This window comes from Sander vitreus, chromosome 2 (genome assembly GCF_031162955.1).
Source record: "Sander vitreus isolate 19-12246 chromosome 2, sanVit1, whole genome shotgun sequence".
Classification (NCBI taxonomy): Eukaryota; Metazoa; Chordata; class Actinopteri; order Perciformes; family Percidae; genus Sander; species Sander vitreus.
In genome coordinates, this window is record NC_135856.1 from 13,038,860 (window position 1) to 13,058,961 (window position 20,102).

The 20,102-nt window shown below is 38.0% G+C and overlaps 1 protein-coding gene across 1 annotated transcript in view; it reads left to right on the forward strand.

Moving 5' to 3' along the window:
* Nucleotides 1-20,102, forward strand: part of rbm20 (RNA binding motif protein 20) — a 54,447-nt gene that overhangs the window by 17,567 nt on the left and 16,778 nt on the right. Inside the window, exons 2-5 of the mRNA XM_078268619.1 lie at nt 16,233-17,280; nt 17,798-17,862; nt 18,222-18,331; nt 19,479-19,579. Coding sequence (XP_078124745.1) covers nt 16,233-17,280; nt 17,798-17,862; nt 18,222-18,331; nt 19,479-19,579 — 1,324 coding nt within the window. The remainder of the gene's footprint in view (nt 1-16,232; nt 17,281-17,797; nt 17,863-18,221; nt 18,332-19,478; nt 19,580-20,102) is intronic.

A 20,102-nucleotide genomic window follows, 5' to 3' on the forward strand; every position in this document is an offset into this window, starting at 1 on the left:
ACAAGCTATCGGCAAACCGGTTGTTAGCTGCTAACGCTACCTTTCGGGGCAGAGGGTAAATCGCTATTTTATACCACTAACAAGGCTCAAAATAGCACCACACTTCAACAGTTTATTAAAAAGATAGATTACAAAGACCGTTTCGTTCATGTTTACAAGCAGGCGCCATCTTGAAAACAGTCATGAGCAGTCGAATCAAGAACGCTGTGTTTGAGCTATGTTACTGGTTGCACGGCGTTCCTCGTTCGACTGCTCATGACTGTTTTCCAACATGGTGGCCGCATGTAAACATGTACGCTACTGTCTTTATAATCTATCTTTTTAATAAACTGTCTGTACACTTACAAAGTTCTCAATGCTTCGGTTTACATGTAGGGACCCTCATTATGCTACCGTTGAAGTGTGGTGCTATTTTGAGCCTTGTTAGTGGTATAAAATAGTGATTTACCATGTGCCCCGAAAGGTAGCCTTAGCAGCTAAACACCGGTTTGCCGATGCAGAGACGCATTTGATTAGCATGAAAACATGTCCCAGAGAACGGTAGACTAGGTACACATATGTTATTAACTCCTAGGTTCATTTTGCGCCGGAATTGTCCTTTAATTTATTTTAGTTTAGTTTATTAAGTAAACCAATAAATTAAATTATTAAATTATATGTGCATGAAACTAATGGTAGATCCTGTTTATTTGAAGCTATAAAGTTATGAAACACAAAATTAAAAGACTTATTTTATTGTTTCTATCTAATGACCAGGCTCCACAGAGAAGTCCCTTGATGGTCATTACTCCAGGGCATAGCCGACCCATTCTGTCCACCGGCTTTGAGAGGGATTTCTCACTTACACTGGGATTTTGCTGAAAAAGTTGCTGCGTTCACTCACTTTCATTATTTTGGTAATTTGTACTAATGGCTATTTGAGCAGCCTATGCCTGCAGCTTCCTGGGATGAGACATGTTGAGCCATATGGCCACAGTGCCCTCCCTATTACTATCAGACCTGTACGTATTCCGTCCACCATGTGGGTGCAGGCTTGTGTGATTGGCTGTTTTCCCCAAAATATTTCACCCATCTGTTGTCTTTACTTTAAAGATATCACTTTGGCTTGTGGTGTGCCTGCTGATAGCATGATAATGTAGTATTTCAGCATTTCAAGACATCATTTTAATCCATTTTCGTTTTCATTTCATCAATACTCCACACAGTTTTTGACGGAATCTATCTAACAGTTGTCAGTATTTGAATTTTAGAAGAAACAAACATTGGACCACATAAAAAAGAAATCCAACAGATTCTCAAATATTGGCATTAGAAATCCATTATTTACCCTATACTCCTCATAACATCCTAATTTTCTCTTTCAATATTTAACATTAAGTCACCTAAATGTGCCAAATATTACTTAAACGTATTTATGGGACTCAACAATAGGCCATACTATTATTCATCATATGTCTTTCATTTTCTTCCTTTAGACCTGTTTGCATTAGACATATATTACAAAGGAACATGCATAACAAAATAGAGATAGTCTACTATGTTTATAAATACAGTGCCGATCACTTTATTTTGTTAAACCTGAGGTCCCCTAATAATCTCATGCATGCATGATTAGTTTTCCTTGATAACTGATTATGCACCAGGGTTAAATAGCAGGGATTTTATTTGTAATCTTTTGTTTCCTGAACAGTCTCAAACCACATTGCTTCCCTTGGAAATCACGTTCAACCACCTGTTGCAGTGGTGCTGTACTTGTACTGTTTGTTTACTTTCAATACTGTATGCTTGATTTGATTTGAAAATGTACAGTTTTACGTATTCACCATGAATACACAATAATATAAAAATAGGGCAGGAAACCCTAAGGCTATCCTAATTACTGTTCAAAGGCAATGAGATAATTAAAAACATTATGGGAGGAGAGAAGGGAGTTGTACTGCCATTGGCTAGGAAGTCAGTGATTGGGACAATGCAACTGGGTTTGATTGGTATTTGTAAGCACGGCAGCAGTGACAGATGGTAAATTGCTTTGGACTGAGATGGAGTAGAGTGAGAGTGAGGTAAGAATGAAGAGAGGGGGATATGGAAGGAAGGAAGGAAGGAAGGAAGGAAGGAAGGAAGGAAGGAAGGAAGGAAGGAAGGAAGGAAGGAAGGAAGGAGAGAAGGACTGAAGGAGGGGTTGTGGGAATCATCGCTACGTCACCTTGTACACCAATATAGCTTCGATGTTGCTGACCGCTGTCGGGGAAGACTTCAGTTAGGTGTTCATGCTGTACCCTGCAGCTGTTCGTGAATAGAACAAATTTGCAGCCTGAAGAAAGTGTAATTGTCTATTTTATAGGTTTATATTTGGAACTGCAGAATTTCATTAAGAAAAAAAGTATATACTTTTATTGTGTCACTGGACAGCACAACAGCTAAAAGAAATTTACTGTCTACACCCAGGCAGCAGCTATAAATAACAATTTCAGAGCAGCAGGAAAAATGGCTCGTCAGGCTCAGTTGTCAAAGCCAACACAATCCCTCCCCCACTCCTCATATTTCTTCACCTCTGAGTCTTGTGACACTTCCTGTGCTTAAATCCCTAACTGGCAAATATTTCTATAATCCAATTTAAACAACATTAACTTGCTAAAGAAATGCTTTCTTATTTTGTACCTGATTTGGGCTTGCCATTTAACTGTAATTCTCCCTCTTATATACGTAGCTCCTTCTCCCTCAGCTTTTTTGAGTGACTGGAAGTTTAAGGGAATGTTCTTTTGTCAAACTTGTGGCTACCGTGACAGGAGCTATAGCTGCTGTAAGTTTAGACTTTCCCTTTAGCCTGTGTGGTCACCATCCCTTCCTTTTGATAGCAGCAACTTTGGATCTCTGATGTCACTCTGTCCAAAGACCAAGAAAGCTGTCTCAGCACCCAGTTTGACACTCAATGTCAGTGGATCCCAGGTAACTGGAGGGCTTTTCTTAGCTCTTGTCAGCACACGCAAATCAAAACTGACCATAGAACACCTGATAGGCCAGAAAAGAGGGGCAAGTGTTGATAATCTGTCAGAAAAGCAGTGGTGTTGGAATTCATAGTTTACATTAGAAAGCTTTGCTGGTTTACTTTACAAATGTGCATGATGAGCACATTTTTAGTCCAGGCAAGACAGCTATGAATTGTGTTTTTACACTGTTGTAAAACCGTCTTCTTGAGTCTTGATTCTTTTAATTTTTAGAGGTTTATCTTCAAACTTCTTAGCAAATGCCCCAAACAGGTGTTACTCTAAAGTCCTCACATGGGCACTATGTCAGCAGAGCTTGTAAAACTAATTGCAGATTTCCTGCTTAGGGCCATTTTTTTTGAATGCTTTTAAAGTTTTATAGTTGGGAGGCAGCTGTCAAGTCAGAAGCTTCCTTTTGACCTGTATGTTTCTCTGTGACCCCAATATCCCGTGTTACGCTGTCCTAATGGTTGAAACAAGATCACCTACAGCTACCATGTGTATGTGAGAGAGAAGTGGAGAAAAATGTTTCTCCCGCCTAGCCTCTCAGGGTTTAGTGTTTCTGGGTTTAACTTGTTTGTCTGTGACTCAGTCAGTGACTTAATCTCAGGGATGTGAACTTATAGGTTTATTTGACAGTGGAACGCCAAGCCCGGGTACTTGCGGTTCTAGTTACCTCACAAACTTTAGTTTACGTTTTGATATCACTTCATAAAACCCTGTGACTGATCCCGAGCATACATCTGACTATTTTACAAGCATTTTCAGAGAAACATGGAATGAATCAAAGTCATGCCTTATTGTGAACGCGCCAGCTTTATGGTGGACATGAGGGGCCAGACCCTGTGTCTCTGTTGCCAAGATACCTCACCCATTGCTAGGGTGCCGTAAATCAGGAACCACCCCCATTTGCAAATGTGCCAAATGCGGAGCAAGGCAAGCTGACCCTGCTTCCTCACCCATACCTCGCCCCTTGAAACCATCTCATCTCATGGCATGATGGTGGCTATGTGTTGACTATGCAAGCCATGGCTACATGTCTGATTTGTTGAAAAGTTAAATTAAGGCTCTGGAATGTCAGTAACTGTTTATGCCATATTGGGAAGAGTCAAGGTTGCATGGTCTCATGGTGTCTTGAGTCGCATATTCTAAAGTTCATGTGTAATTGTATGCATATCTCTTTAAACATTTGCTGGTGCATTTGGTGTCTGCAATGAGCACTCTGTCTATATACTGTATAAGGTTTAGCCAACTATGTATAAGGACTTGGCAAAAATGATCTCTTAAGCACTTTTATCCTATTTCAAAGGTGACTTACCAAAGTAACATTACATAAATGATCTCTTAAGCACTTTTATCCTATTTCAAAGGTGACTTACCAAAGTAACATTACATTATGAGTCACAATATGTAAATCACAGCCTGCAAATATAAGCATTGTGGCTCCCATTCTAGCAGGTTGGGTAGGAACTTCTGATCAAAATAAGTACAGTGCCCTCATATGGCAGGCTGATACATTCTTTTCAGACCTCCCGGGGCCAGTTATGGAAATATGTGGCACCACCTAGTGGGCCACGTAAAAAGTGTTCTGTAAGACACCTATGCTGTGTCTGTGTGTGCCTTCACCAGCCTCTGGCCATAATCATAAACTCTGTCCTATCCAACACACACACACAGTGGCAGGAAACAGCAGATTTGCTAAACAACAAAAACAAAAAATAAAATATACTACTTCATAATATGAAATCAACAGTGAGTTGAAAGGGTTTAGGTAAACACCAGTGACTTCTCTGCGTCTAGGATTTCTTTCAAATCTCTGTTTCCAGCTGTAGTTTAAGATCAAAAACTCCTAAACTCGCCTACCAACACCTACTTGCATTTACAGCTGCTCATCACAGGAGGGCAGTTTTATGAGGACAAGACAAGTCTCAGGGGCTCCTGGATAGCTCACCTGGTAGAGCGTGCAACCCATGTACAAAGACTCAGTCCTTGTCATAGCAGCCGCAGGTTCAACTCTGACCTGCGGCCCTTTGCTGCATGTCATTCCCCCTCTCTGTCTCTCTCCCTTCACATCTTCAGCTGTCCTATATAATAGATGCCCAAAAAAATAATAATAATAAAAAAAACACTTAACAATGCAAACTGAAATACACATGATAAAACAGTTTGATTATCACTGTGCAATAACATACAGTATTACTGCATTTGTCTATTAGATCTCAGCTCTAGTGAGATATCTTACTAGGTCTCAATTTAAACAAAAATTGAAATACGTATAATTATACATCATTTTGAATTATATTATTATTATAATCATAATCATTAGAATACAAGGTCATACATTTGAGTTGTTTTAACATCAGTATTAGACCATATTGTGATACCTGTGAGCCCACATAAAAAATACCTCAGTGGGCACTCATCTGTATGGCAGCATAAAACCTGGCCAGGCCTGACTGTTGTTGTTATTGCTGTACCCTTGTCTCTATGTTCAAATTACTTTGTAGTTCACTGCATTAGTGGGCATACACATAATAATGATATGAATAATAATAATAATAATAATAATATATTCAGGTGATATGCCTTTTGATTATCATATATCATATTATATCATATTGTATTAGCACAGAATAAAAAGCGGCTTGTTCTCCTCTGCCCTCTGGGCGTGATGCTAACAGATGGAGTGACTATAAATCTGTCAGGGTGATACCTCCCTTGGAGTTGAATGCTTGGTAAAGCGCTCATTTGCAGCTGCAAAAAATCCACAGATGGAGCTCTATAGAAGAAGGATACATAAGAAAAATTATGTATACAGTAGCCTTACATGTATTTTGATGTAAGATAATTTTTTTCATGGGATACCTGTCCGTACTGTTCATACTGGTTGTTGTTTTTTGTCTGTATAAAACTGCAACAAACTGTTTTGTGTAATTCTGAATACAGTTGGAGTACATGCCATAAAATAACAAAATAGTGAAAAAGATAATTAACGGGGAAAAAAAGTATTTTTCATTTTTATTTTACATATCTTTAATTGAGGAGTGATATAACATAAAAGCGAAATCGTAACAGCACCTTTAAAGAATGGTATATTAAAAATAGAAATGGAAATTAAGTACAAATGTTTGCATTTTACAGCATTACATTTTTGTAATTTTATTGTATTAAATTGGAAATAATTGGCCTCATATCCCTTTATACACATTAAAAAGAAGGAAATCCTTTCATTGTAAAAAAAAAAAAAGAAGAAAAAAAAGGAGAACATTTAATGTGATTAACTTATTCACACAATGCAGGCACTAAGGGACATAAAGAACACACAAATAAGTTGTAGAAAATCAGCTACTCTGGTTGCAGTGTGTTTTAAGCTCATCACACATTAGTCACAATTATTCTTTCAGTCAGGCCAAAACGACTACATATTTTCATATTATTGCATGGTTGTTATATTATATTTTAATGTGAATATCATGCTTTATGTACCTAAAACTTGTATATCTTCAGCTTACCTAATGTGTAGCATATGAAATTTAAATTAATTAAGGATAAACATTCCTATAAACATAGGAATAAGTTACCAGTTATTCAAATGGCAGAGTCAACAGTTGGCTTATTGGTTGCCTTTACTATAAATAATTTATTTTAAAATAATGCTTTAAAAAATACCCTTTTTGAATTTGTTTAAAAAAAATTGTATTTGTGAAATGTTCAAATGAAAAATATTTTTTACATACAGTTAAATGGAGGTCAGCTTAAAAGTTGATTTGAAATGTTACAAGCACAGGAATGTCTGAGCTGCACATATTAACTTGTAAAGAGATACCTCACATAAAACCTCAGTCAGTAAAATAGATTAAAACACTTCATGTTTTGCAAGTTAATACATTTCACATTAACTTTTTATTGTATTTGTTTTAATCTATGAAGAGTAATGCCAGTGCATTTTCTTGATATATTTGTGCAAGTAATCTGGAAACTCTTCTCCTTTACATTTTCCTTTTTGGAATAAATAGTTGGTGGTAGAGCTTTTTTTTCCACTGTTTGAAGTCTTATCATTATCTAGTTTGCTGTGACCGAGATGAGTGTGTACATCACATTATGCTCTGTGTCTGTCGATCACCAGGCACACTCATGAAGGAAAGAGTCCATCAAAACCATTTTACCTCACAAACTAAATCGGCTATATCTGTGAGTGGCATATTGTTTGGTGTTCTTTAAATAATATACAGCTTTGAGAGGGGCAATTATATGTCACTACAAAAGATGTGTGTGGTAGTAGGTCAGTAGTAATTTGCGGTTTTCTACTACTTTGAACTTGACTCCCGACTCTACTTTATTTGGGCTGTGGAAGCAGCCGCTTAAAGATTGCACAGCATGGCCCCCTCTGTTAATACTTTCCTGTGTTGGTCTACCCCCGTCCTCACACACACATGGTGACCACTTGTGACTTTTCATCACATGCGTCTCCTCTGCCTGTCCGGTGGTCAGTAACACAGGAGAGCAGTGTCACTCACATAGGGTGAAGACCAGTAGCTGTGATGTGATGCTATTGTACATGCTAGCACTAGTCGTCATGTTAGAGGGTAGAGCCATACGTCAGTCTCAGCTGCTGTGCAGAGGTCAGGCTACATAGAAGCAGTGCAGAGTTTAGTGTCAGAGGTGTAACTTGGACCTCCGCTGCCTGTCTTTTAAAGGTTGGTGTGTTTCTGCAATACCTCCAGGTGTGCTTTTCAGTATGCCTGTTGTAGCGTACTGTATGTGGTGGTAAGTCTTGTCAGCTGGACTGTGTTGGGGATCCACATGGAGGTAGGATTTATAGCTGTCGATTGAGCTGTACTGTGTTTTAACATTGTGGATTATTTTGTTGGATGTTTAATTGGACTCAGTGGAGGGTTATTCTATAGCTGGACTGGACTTGAATCCTTCCTCTAATTTGTTACTTCCTCCACTGAGGATCTGTGAAATGATTGGGCCCATGTGGCGTTTTATTATGACTGTGTAGCTGTCTTTGATCTTTGTGAAAGTGCCCGTGTGTGGGTTTTTTTTTTTTTTAACTTTGTGACGACAATGTGGTTTAGAATTAGACTTTCAAAACAGAATGTTTGTTCTCCAAAGCTGTCCTGGAAAATATACATATTTGATGCAGTTTGCTTAAAGTGTTATTATAACATGTATATTGTGTTGCTAGGCCACTGGGCATACATTTGCACAGAGAGATGCTGACCTTTTAGATTAAATGTATTTTTCAAATATTTATGCATGTTTAACTTTAAAGTTGAAAGTTGTGGATGTACCCTAGAAGCTTTTAATACATGATAGGAAACCATTATACATCAATGTCTATTGATGTTGGCGTCAGCTGTTTATGGTTTGCATTTAGACTATTAAATCCCAGATGAGTTCCTTTGCAAACTGAATGATGCAGCACTGAGTCACATCTGTAATAATTGGCAATTGTTGCAAGTAAATGTTCACATTTAATTGTTACCTGTAGTCTGTTAATAATTTAATTGTCTTATGAAAAATGTTAATACTACGAGTTGTTTTTCTTCTTAATGTAAACTTACTACTTCTTACCTATTCTTTTATTGATGCATGACATCAATTAGTTGTATTTCACAAGTATTATGTTGTTTTTATTAGGGCATTAATTAAGAAGGCATGTGTTAAGCAGGGATCCTGCTAGACATTAAGAATATCATATTTTCTTGTAAGGCTTTGTACCTGGGGCTGGCCGCTGGAAAGCCAAGTCTCTCGAGCAGATACAAGTTAAAAGTAATTTCAAATACCACAGCCATTTCTCCATGATATATGATTATTTGCTTCAGTTGGAAATTCAATTCTAGGTGTTTTTACAAATTGATCCGTAGACCTACACCGGACAGTTCAATTTGAGGTCCAGATGAGTTCCAATGCAGAAGCCTACACATTATCACTTAAGGCAGTGTAAAACAATTACACTTTCCCATGTTGTCGTAGTAGATATTTGGTAAACGTAAAAGAAATGAGTCTGGACAGGCAGAATTGGCAACAGAAGTCCCATTGCTGAGCTAGAATGGGTCAAATAAAATGGGACCGATCAGACAGAATACAATTTCACTCAGAAAAATTTACATTCTTATTTTAAAAATGAATAAATAAATAAATAATATATATATCTATATCTATATATATATATATATATATATATATATATATATATATATACTATATATATATATATATATATATATATATATATATATATATATTAGCCTATAGTATTTCTTTTGAAGCCTCATGAGCTGCTGGTTAAAACAATGTGAGCTGTGGAAGTACAGTACTTTGAACACTACAGGTGACTTACAAATGAAACAAGATCTACTACTCCGTACTTTAACGTGGCTGTCGTGCAGATATTGCATGATTTTTATTATTGAACCTGCTCTTCATTCTTTACTTTATTACTTTTAAGTTGTGAAACAAAACAGAAATACCTTGGCATGTGTACACTTACAAATGTGTTTACATGTAGGAGTTTTTAAATGACCACATGAAGCTATTCTCAAGACTGAGCTCATGAACTCTGCTATGACATACTGTAGCTTTGACTGTGAAGGCTTTTTTCGGCGGTCAAAGGTTCAGTCCCGAAGAGCACAGCAACACATGAACAACAGACTGGCATTTTATTTGAAAAATAAAAAAAAAACATAGAAGGGTCAAAACATCACAGCCAAAACAAAACATCTGCATACTGTTTTTTGATCTCATACATAATGTTATGAAATGTTTGCAACAGTTTTCTCTTTGTGATGCAACAACACAAGTGTGTAATGGAATTGTAAATAATGGGAATTTGCACACTTAAATATACATCGATCCAAGCTCAATACAACTTTTTCCTCATAGACTTTCTAAAAACGTTTGTCTTTGTTTGCACCTTTAATATTTTGTGTATTTTAAATTATGTGAATTGTCTCTTGCTTTCTTCCTCATAAACTGACTTTATGACTAGATTTCATTCTTCATAAATTTGCTTTTCTCTGCTACTGAAAGCCTGATAGCAGCCCTAATTGCCTGCATTAAATCAATTAGCAAATATTCTTGAGGTAGGCTGTCTCGGTTGCTCCACCATTGACATGCCAGTAATGACATTTTTTAAAAGCAGTTTGTATTCCCAGTTGAAGCGTATGGTAGAAAAAAAGAGTAGATAATGCATAAATAATGTGGCTTCTCTGCTCTCTGCTCAAATGCAGAGACCATACAATGCTCGTTTCGCCCAATTTTGGAATCACTTTAGTTTATAAATTTGTCATTTGCAACAAAGAGCAGCTCATTTTTGTGTTATTTACTACACATAGTTAGCTACTCTCTGTGGTACTCTCTGCTAACAACGCATTTGAACATGCTTTTTTAAAATGTTATTATGAATATAGTGAATATAATTAAATGTAGGTTGATATGTTCTTTCAAAGATGTCAATTCCACTGCAGTTGTAGTAGTAATGTGTCCATGTGGTGTGGCTGTGTGTACTGGTCCAAATTAAGATGAATTAAATCCCAATTTAACACATTGTGACTCATTTTCTTAATACTTTAATGAGCAAGCTTTACTCTCTTTCCATCTACCTTGACACCCATAGTCCTTATATCTACATCATAAGATTGGTCTGAAGTGTCCAGCACTGTGCCAATAGCCCAAGAGTCCATATTAGTCTATCAAGAACACTGTTTATCAGGATGGCAGAGGGCAACTCCAGTATTTATAGCTTTGAGTCATAAGCTGGAATGGTGTAAGTGTATCTCTCCATCAGCATGCTTGCTCACTTAAGAGGGTGTACAATCTGCAGTGGAACTTGGAACTGTCAATTGTACGAAGTGAGTTAATTACCATAATTACGTGTGTAACTCCTCAAACTCTGGTATGTGATTTTAATATAGGTCTCTTTTATGTTTTTGTTATTGTATTTATTGCAAATACAAAAAACTTAAACCATGCTAAAACACCCATGTGATCCTTGAACTTAATGCACATCATTTTGGTGTCTATTAGAGGTTTGTTCTAAAACACAAACATCAGTACTTAAAATAGCATTTTAATTTATTTTTAAGCAATCAGCTTTTATATCAGTAACACTTTTAGTGATTGAAGTTGCCTTAAATTAAGTTTTCATAAATCTACCATTACCATGTGTGAAATTGGTGGGGCAAGTGAAAGTAACACAAAACAACACTGGAACAAGTATGCCGAAAGCAAAGATATATTGATGTCATTAAGTCATTGTGATGTAGAACTGTGGACACAGAATCTGTCATCAGTTGTCTCTAAATTGATTTTGGATTGTTTGGTTCTATGATGGTTATATAATTACTTTATGCCATTATTTGCCAGCCATTACACTTCATTGTAAAGTTGAGTGATATAAATGAAAACTGGAATTGCACAACCTTAAAAATCTATGCATAAATGCAATATTTTAATATTATGTCATTATTATTTTATGTCAGTTACAGCATTAAGGTTTTTAAGTCCCCAAAATTGACATTGTTTCCTTGAGTTTTCATTTTGGATTTGTGGTATAATTTCAGAAACATATGTCTACAGCAGGATAGTTTATAGCTCAGTACAGCTTAGAGCATGAATTATGGTGGTGATATGAGGAGTTTATGATGTGGCAATGTAATCACAAGACCACATCACAACTACATAAGCCAGTAGGAAGACAGGCCCGGAGGTAATAATCCTCCGCAAGATTCAGTTGCATAAATTCATACTGTATTTAAAATTGTCTTCTGAACTTTAGTTACTATATTTAAGAAGAACAATAAAAACCTCTTTTATAATCCACCTATCGACATGCGGAGTACAACCTTTTAAGAAGAAGCTGTGGAAACATGACCACAAATAACCATTATTCAGTGCATCACTTTCTCTGCGTGCAAAACTTCATGGCTGACAAATCATTGTTTAGAACAAATTGGGATTTTGACACGTCTAATCTGATTGGCCTGTCACCTTTAAGCAGGGTTAGTAGGAGCAGTTTCTAGATAGGGCAGTGTCAGGTGCTTAACATAGATGATGTGATGAATAGTTGAGTAACTAAGTTTAGACAGCATGCGAGAGCATTCATCACAAAAGGACAGGCCAGTCAAACAGGGTAACAGCACCAGTGGGTGATGTAGTTCTAAATGGTTCTATTAGCAGTTTGTGTTGTAAGATGGTGGTGTACAGAACAATATAGCAGTAGGAAAATAGGCACTTAGGCAGCTAACCTCTTGATATTTGAACCATGCTCTATACAGCTGTCCTTGTTTTACTTCAACTACTCTCTCTTTATCCAAGAAATTGAAATGATGTTACACCGCCTCTCTGTGGAAGGTGAAATCCATAATTGTCCATATGTTGTTAAGAATGAATTGAAATTATGTTTGAACTACAAAAGATGGCAGAGCTTCTAGAATTGGTCTTGTTATAAAAGTTCACAATGTTGTGTGTAACCAGCTACAAAAAAATGATATTATGCTTGAGTAAATAAAACCCCAATTAACAAAACTGGTTAAAAAAAATGATATTAATATTTAAATAAATCACAGGAGAGTCCGGTACAGCCTGACTCTGGAGATAAAACTGAGATTACCTCTCCTATTCAAGTTTATGTTCTGCTTGTTAAACGGTTGTTTGGTAAATTACTCTTAAACACATTAAGAGAGGATTTTAATTGCTTTTTTATTTTCAATTCTTATCATTTTGGTATGATTTTCCTTTGGTGGCTGGCTAAAACCTCTTTGGGGGCGGCGCCAAAAACTCCTCTATGCAGGAAAAAGCCTTCTAAATCAAGGAGGAACCTTCAAATAATCTGCTGGGAGGGGGCCTTTCCTCTTTCATCATATCATCTTGTCCTGGGCACAAGCAAGACACACGGTGGCCCTGAGCGGAGAAGAATGAGCAAGTCTGTCCATTTTACCTGTTACTCAACTCGACAATCATATCTGTGAAACTAGGAGACAGACAGGGGTTGAAAATCCTAGGACAACTGTTGCTACATCATGCCCTCCACATTGACTTCATTCCCAGTTTAGTATACCTAGACCATTGTTGTCCCTGGTTCTGCTGCTTGCGTGTAGAACCGAGTTGCCATGGATAGTCTTCTCACTGTCACTAGTAGTTCACACAATACAGTGCAGTAGTAAATGGTGACTTAGCAGAGCATGTGTTCCAAAAAAGAAACTATGAAATTATAAAATATAAGATATTCTCGGCGCAACATTTGTTCCACTCAGCTGACATAACCATCTTTCCTAGCTACTTTCGTCAGCCATACAACCAACGAAAAATACATTTGCTTACCATAAACAAGCACATTTGTTATGTTAGAGAACAGCATCCAGCTGTGCGATACCTCTTGGCACTGATTATTTCCTTTGGTTTATCCTAAACCCAGCAATACTGACAGCCAGCTGATGGCTGTGCCCAACTGCTGGTCCATCTGCTGGTTGGTCACTTAGAGATTTGCCTTGTCAGCAGATGCTAGCTGTGAGGCACACAATTGTGTGAATATGGGGAGCTGAAACTTTCTGAAAGCTACCGTCAACAAGAATAGGAAAGCAGTGAGGTAGCTACTGAGTAAATGTCTCTTCATAATGCCAGTGATATCTTTTTCTGTAGTTCTAAGATTAATGAAATTAGCTAATGTAACATAGCTGCCGATGGCTGCTAGTTAGCAGAGCCTCATACGAATGTTCTTTAACCCTTTCCAACTGTACAAAAGTGGTCATTGTTTGGTAGTTTTGTAATAGTATACTAATAATATCTGTATAAAGCATTTACTTGCTCCAGCCAATCTGTGTAACATGCAGAGCCACAGTTGTGACACACAGCAGTCAATTATGTTATGAAAATGGTGTAATGAAAACAGTGTGAACTTAACTGAAAGCAAAGCAATGCTATTTTCTTTTTTCAATATTACAGTTTTTTTCCAACTGCTTAAACACGTTTTGAAAACTATGTCTTCTTTTTTCAAAACTCTACACACAATTCCCAAAACTGCACACATAAAATGCAAAATGCCTCACATCTCCTTCAAAATGAAACACTGCATTCAAAATGCCATAAACACATCTCAAAATGAAGCATTTGCATCAAATGGCAAACACTTTTTTCATAATAGTACATTTTTGGATATACACATGGTATATCCAAAAATGTTGTAGAACACACTGTTCTAAATCTAAAGCTCTTTTGTCTTTCATAGGCTTATATCTACATTTACAATGTTCTCGAGTGAAAGTAGTCTGCTGAGAGTGGTTGAAAAGTGCACTGTAAACAACAATGCAATGTTACAGTAAAACAGAAAATAATTATTGGGCAAAACATTATGTTTGTAAGAGTAGCACAGTGTTGTATACAGTAGCTTGAAATAAGAAAACAAAACTACAAACATATGTGAACCAAAGGTATTATTTTTAGAATAAAGAATATGGGTTTGTGTGTGTGTGTGTGTGTGTGTGTGTGTGTGTGTGTGTGTGTGTGTGTGTGTGTGTGCGTGCTTGTGTGTCGGGGCGGGGGGGTAATTGTATGCACTTTGTGCAAAACAAAGTGTGATTGATATATAATGCTGAAATAGCCATTAGATAGTTGCATGCCTGTTATCATTTCTGAAGGTTTGAAGTATGGACGCCACTGTAAAGCTACTCAAGATGGGCTTCTCTCATGGTCAATCCGTGGTTGATCCCATGATGAATACAGTTTTTTCCAATTGCTAACACACTAAAATGGCATGCATAGCACAATTATTTAAACTGACACAGAGAGTAAAACCTCTTCTCAAGTCTAAACACATTTTCTGCTTTGCACACATTTTGCAATTCAAAATGGCACTTTTTACACTGAACACGGTTCTCTGCATGAGACACAACAATCTGACATAAAGTCACGTGTTTGCCATTTCAAAACACTGCCATTCAAAATGACACTACATGAGCTAATTGGCCAATATATGCGCCACCTGGCCAAACACCTAAATAGTTAATTGTGACCACTTCAATCAGGAAGTAAGCACTATGAAAAGACCACAGGTGAGCATCTTTTTTTTATATATATATTTTTCTGCAATTTTCTTTTTTCTTTTTCAGTTTACTGTTTTTTTGTGAACATATTTTAGTTCAGTCCAATGTAAATATATCTGCTGTGCATATGTTGCACTGACTTGTTGGGTGAAAAATAATAAAAATAAATGTTTCAACAGCGTGTACATGTGTGTGTATCTGCAAATAGTTCTGTGCATGTGAACAATCTGAAAACTTTTCTACAGTTTGAAGTATTATTTACTACTATTATTACTATTTTAGTATTATGGCAAAGCATACTAAAGATGAGAGTGCTTTTCATTATGCCTAACAGTGTGTAGGTGGTCAGACAAAAATCTGGTAATTTGAATGAAGTGTGTGCCATTTGGTGCAAACGTTTGAGTTTAATAATGCTATATGTAGTTTTGGTTGCAGTGCTTATTTTTGCAGGATATATGAGGTATTTTGCAGTTTGGGTGTGTAGTTTTGTGAATTACACATGTGAGGAGTGTGTGTGTGTGTGTGTGTGTGTGTGTGTGTGTGTGTGTGTGTGTGTGTGTGTGTGTGTGTGTGTGTGTGCCCTGGTAAATAAGTGTAGCATTTTGATTGGTTGTCACTTCCTGTTAGATTTTCGTGTCTTAGGTAGAGAATTGTGTGTAATGTTTTGAAAAAAGTGTTTTATGCAATTGAAAAGTGAAAGGCTGAGAAATAGCTTATGGCTTTGGAGATTTGGTGTGTAGTTTTGCACTTTGAGTGAGAGGTTTCAAAAATCGTGTGACATGAAAAGATTTTGTGTGTAAGCAGTTGAAAAAAAAACTGTAAGATAAAACGTGCTGCTTTAAATAAGGTAACATTTGAAATACTATGACATACTATTATGAACATCCATTGCTCTTCCATGCCTCTTTCCTCACCTTGTAATTAAAAATGGAAAACCAGTCCCAATCACCCCCCATTAATTCTCTGTGTATTAAGTGTATTTAATCGGTTTAAAATGTATAATAGACACTTTCTCTTCCGCCACAATTCAACCACCCATACTTCTATATTCAAGCAGTAGTTATCTTGAAAAACAAATGCCTTTAACATCAATTGCTGAGTTACAAAACAAATATAAAGTATTATTGTGTGATATTATGGAGGGTGGATTTGTTCTTTGAGGTTTCTAAAGTATGTGATGTTTATCTTTTTTCCCCCATAGCCTCAGTGCGGTGCCTGTGGACAGCGCCAATAAGAAGAGCCTCCAGGTAGGGGGCCAGCTGCCAGGCGGTGTGCAGGTGGGACCTCAGCAGCAGAACCAGCAGCTCCTCCTGACCCCAGCCAGCCTCCAGCTCGCTCAGCTCCAGGCCCAGCTTACCCTCCATCGCCTGAAACTGGCTCAGGGGGGCAATACAGCCACTGCTGCCACTGTTCTCAATCAGGTTCTTTCCAATGTCGCCATGTCCCAACCTCTGTTCAATCAGCTACGGACTTCAACTATGGTTGGGAACCCTCAGGGTGCCTTCCCCACGGGGGTGCTAGGTTTTTCCTCCTCCAATTCAGCCTTGGGGGCCTTGGTGGGTGGTGGATTCAATCAAAACCCAGGGAATGTGAGACTGAACCATCCTGGTGGAGGGGGCACAGTGGGCCAACAGGGTGCAGAGTATGGTAAAACCTCAGGATCAACATACCCTTGTGATACTGACAGGCGTGTTCAGTACAACTTAGTTGGGGGGACATCTGCAGCATCAGCCACTGCTGGTGATGGACAGTACACAGTGATTAACACTCAGGCAAAAAACATTAAAAATGTTGGTTTTCAGAGAGATTTCTATGGGCATGATATGCTGGGGCAACAATCTGGGTTTAGCATCAATGAGCAGAACATGCATGTTTATAACTCCACTGGGCATAAGGAGCAATGGAAAGGCCCTGCTAACTTGAGCCACACTGGAAAAGCGGATATGGTTTCTAACGCTGCAAATGTGTGGACAGCAGCTGGGCAGCAAATTCGGCCCAGAACGGAACTGTATAACCCAGAGGAGCCAACCCCTGATCCCAAGTTTAATCCCAGTAGTGGGGTTTCCTCTTTTGCTTCCAGTGGAACACAGGGGTTTGGGGGCTACCAGCCCCTGCATGGAAGTGAGGAAACCCTATCATCAGGCACCAGGACACTTCAGCCTTATCAACTCAATGATTACCATGCCGTCACACCAAATCAACTGCCACACCAGTGTAGCATCTGTGACAAGAAGGTCTACAACCTCAAAGTGAGTAAACTGATCAGTCAAAATGTAAATGCTTGTACTTATGTAAATTGGAGGTTTGTAAACAACGGTAGCTGTAGACCACCTGAAACTAAACAGAATGATTCACCTGCAAGTCTATTTTTCAGCTCACACCTCAATTAAAAATGGGAAATGGAGAATTGAGCCACCTGGCAATACAATCCTCATGTAGTTTGCCTTCCAATAAAACAAGGTCATGTTATGCTTGTAAGATTTTCATGTCCTGGATTTGGATGATACAATGGCCTGAAAATAGCTGATATACTGTATCTTAATGTTTTGATTTGAGGGGCAGCCACGAATTTACTAATCCAAGATGTCACATAATAAAGAAACAACATCTTAGTGGCTGCTCTCAGACATGAGCTTATACAAGGGGTATGCAAGACCTATCACACTGTCTGTGTGTGTGTGTGTGTGTGTGTGTGTGTGTGTGTGTGTGTGTGTGTGTGTGTGTGTGTGTGTGTGTGTGTGTGTGTGTGTGTGTGTGTGTTTTTAGGACTGGGACCAGCACGTGAAGGGAAAACTACACCTGCAGAACCGAACCTTGTACACAAATGAAAGGTGAACTAAAATCCTTTGGACAGTTACAAGTTTTACTTCTGAGTGGCAATTTAAGATGCACATGGTTTATTCTGATTCTTGTTGATTTGTTTGCTTTTCTTATTATCCTTTACCATGGGTTGGCCATTTCCCCAACTCGCTTACCAGCTATGTTTAAATGTGGTTTTGTTTAAGCTTTAGCACTATTTGATCAGTTTGGAGTAAATATCTCTCTTGAGTGTTGGAAGCCTTTTATTTAGCTTTTCCTTCCTCTATATACAGCTGTCTTAATGTTTCTATGAATATGAGCTCTGTCACAAGATATGAGTGAGCAAGGCAGGGGAGAGGCAGCTAAAATCAGCCTTCTCTGATTGTTGCAGCTCCGCAGTGGTATCAGCTGGAGCTGTTCACTACCCTCTCAGTAGGTCTTCTGATGGAGGTCTAAACCCCGGAGGGACAAACTCCATGGTCTACTCAGCTGCAAGTCAAGGTAGGATAACCCATTTGTTACCACAAGTGCCTCTATTTGCTCATGATGTTCTACTGATGTTTTTCTGAGCGCTGGAATATGTGAAACAGAGTGATAGATGGAGGTCAGGGAGTATTTTTAGAGTTACGTGAGGGAATGAGGCAGCATGTTTTTATAACTTGACACAGTGTATTTTAATACATTGATGTATGCTGTTAGAATATCCAAAATATGGTGCACAACAACACTTAGCCAACCCTTAATTTGCACTTACTACTTTTGGTGCACATATTATAACAGCAAACCCACCAAGCTAATGACGCATGCGTAGTGCTTTTCTACACAGAATCAAATTGAGGACATGTTTTCTATCGCATCGCTAGTATCTGTCCACCCTGTATCTATATTCCTTTCTATATCCCTTATGTATAATTACTTTAAGACAAACCACCTGTGGGTGGCTGCGGACAGCCTGAAAGAGCCTTTGCACCTAACCCTTTGAGCAGCCTGGGAGAGATTGTTCTTCAATCAGAAATACATGGTTACCAATAAATATGTGACCTATAATTCTTCTTCTTTCAGTTAAGTATTCAGTGTTTGGTGAACATTAGCGGTAAATAAGAAGGAAAAATGTTCTTCTTTTGAGCTACCCAGGACCCACAACTGTTGTAGCCAGCACTGTGGGCCATTGTTGAGATTTAAAGCCAAAAAAATGAATTGTAAGTTTTAAAAAATCTTGTCTTTAGAATTTAAATTAAATCTTGAATTAATATGTGTAGGTATATTTTAGAGGTACCCTCAAACTTCCATTTAAAAGGTGTTTTCAAACTGTCCGTTTTAAACACCAACCCACAGCTGGAAAAACAAACCATAGGGTATTCATGAATCTGACAGTATATTGACATCACAGTAAAGTGTCACTAGTAGCACCAGTATCATATATCCCAGATGTCAGTTCTTAGCACTGATGGATGTTTTGAATCCTTTTATTCCAACCAAGTGTTTTCAAATTTCCTAATAATTATACAACAAATAAACTAATAAGTGAGAAAAAAAATAATAATGAAAGTTGAATGATAACATTGAGCCTTTGATTCAGCAAATGTAACTTCATTCCACATTTGGTCAACTGTATAAGGCAAATCCAAATTTCAAATTGTTTCCACAGATGTATCCTCAGGAGCCAATACATCATACTTGCCAGCTGCAGCCATGAAGCCTTATACCCCATCAGACACAGGATTTGCCGCACACCAGCCAGAGTCAAAGGTCAGACAAATGTATGGTTTTTTTTCCCTCAGGATTATTAGAGCTTGCCCGTGGCATATAACTCAAATTTTGTGACAGGCCCTAAAGAATGCTAATGACAAGAAACAAATGAATACGGCTATAGATTGATTATATCTTGTTAAAGGGAAATGTTCAAAGTGATTTATAATTCATATTTGACTCATATCAATGACTGCTGCAATAACAGACTCTGAGGGCAGACAGAGCGATGCCAGTTTTATCTTTTTGTTATTCTTGCTAGGCAACCACCCAATAACCTGTTCTCAGCCAACCGTTATTTTGCTGTAAAGTTAAATGACATCGGGCGCTTTTCCGCTCTGAGTTGAAGTTTTTTCAACTCGATGCATTCAGGGCTGTCCTGCAAAAACACGAGGCGCATAGAGCGGAAAAACTTGAGGCGCTCAGCAAAAGCAGCGAGCAACGCTTCACTCTCATTGAAAGCAATAACAAAAAGCCGCCCCAGGCTGCTAAAATGCGCTCTGTCTGATCAGGGTGCAGACTG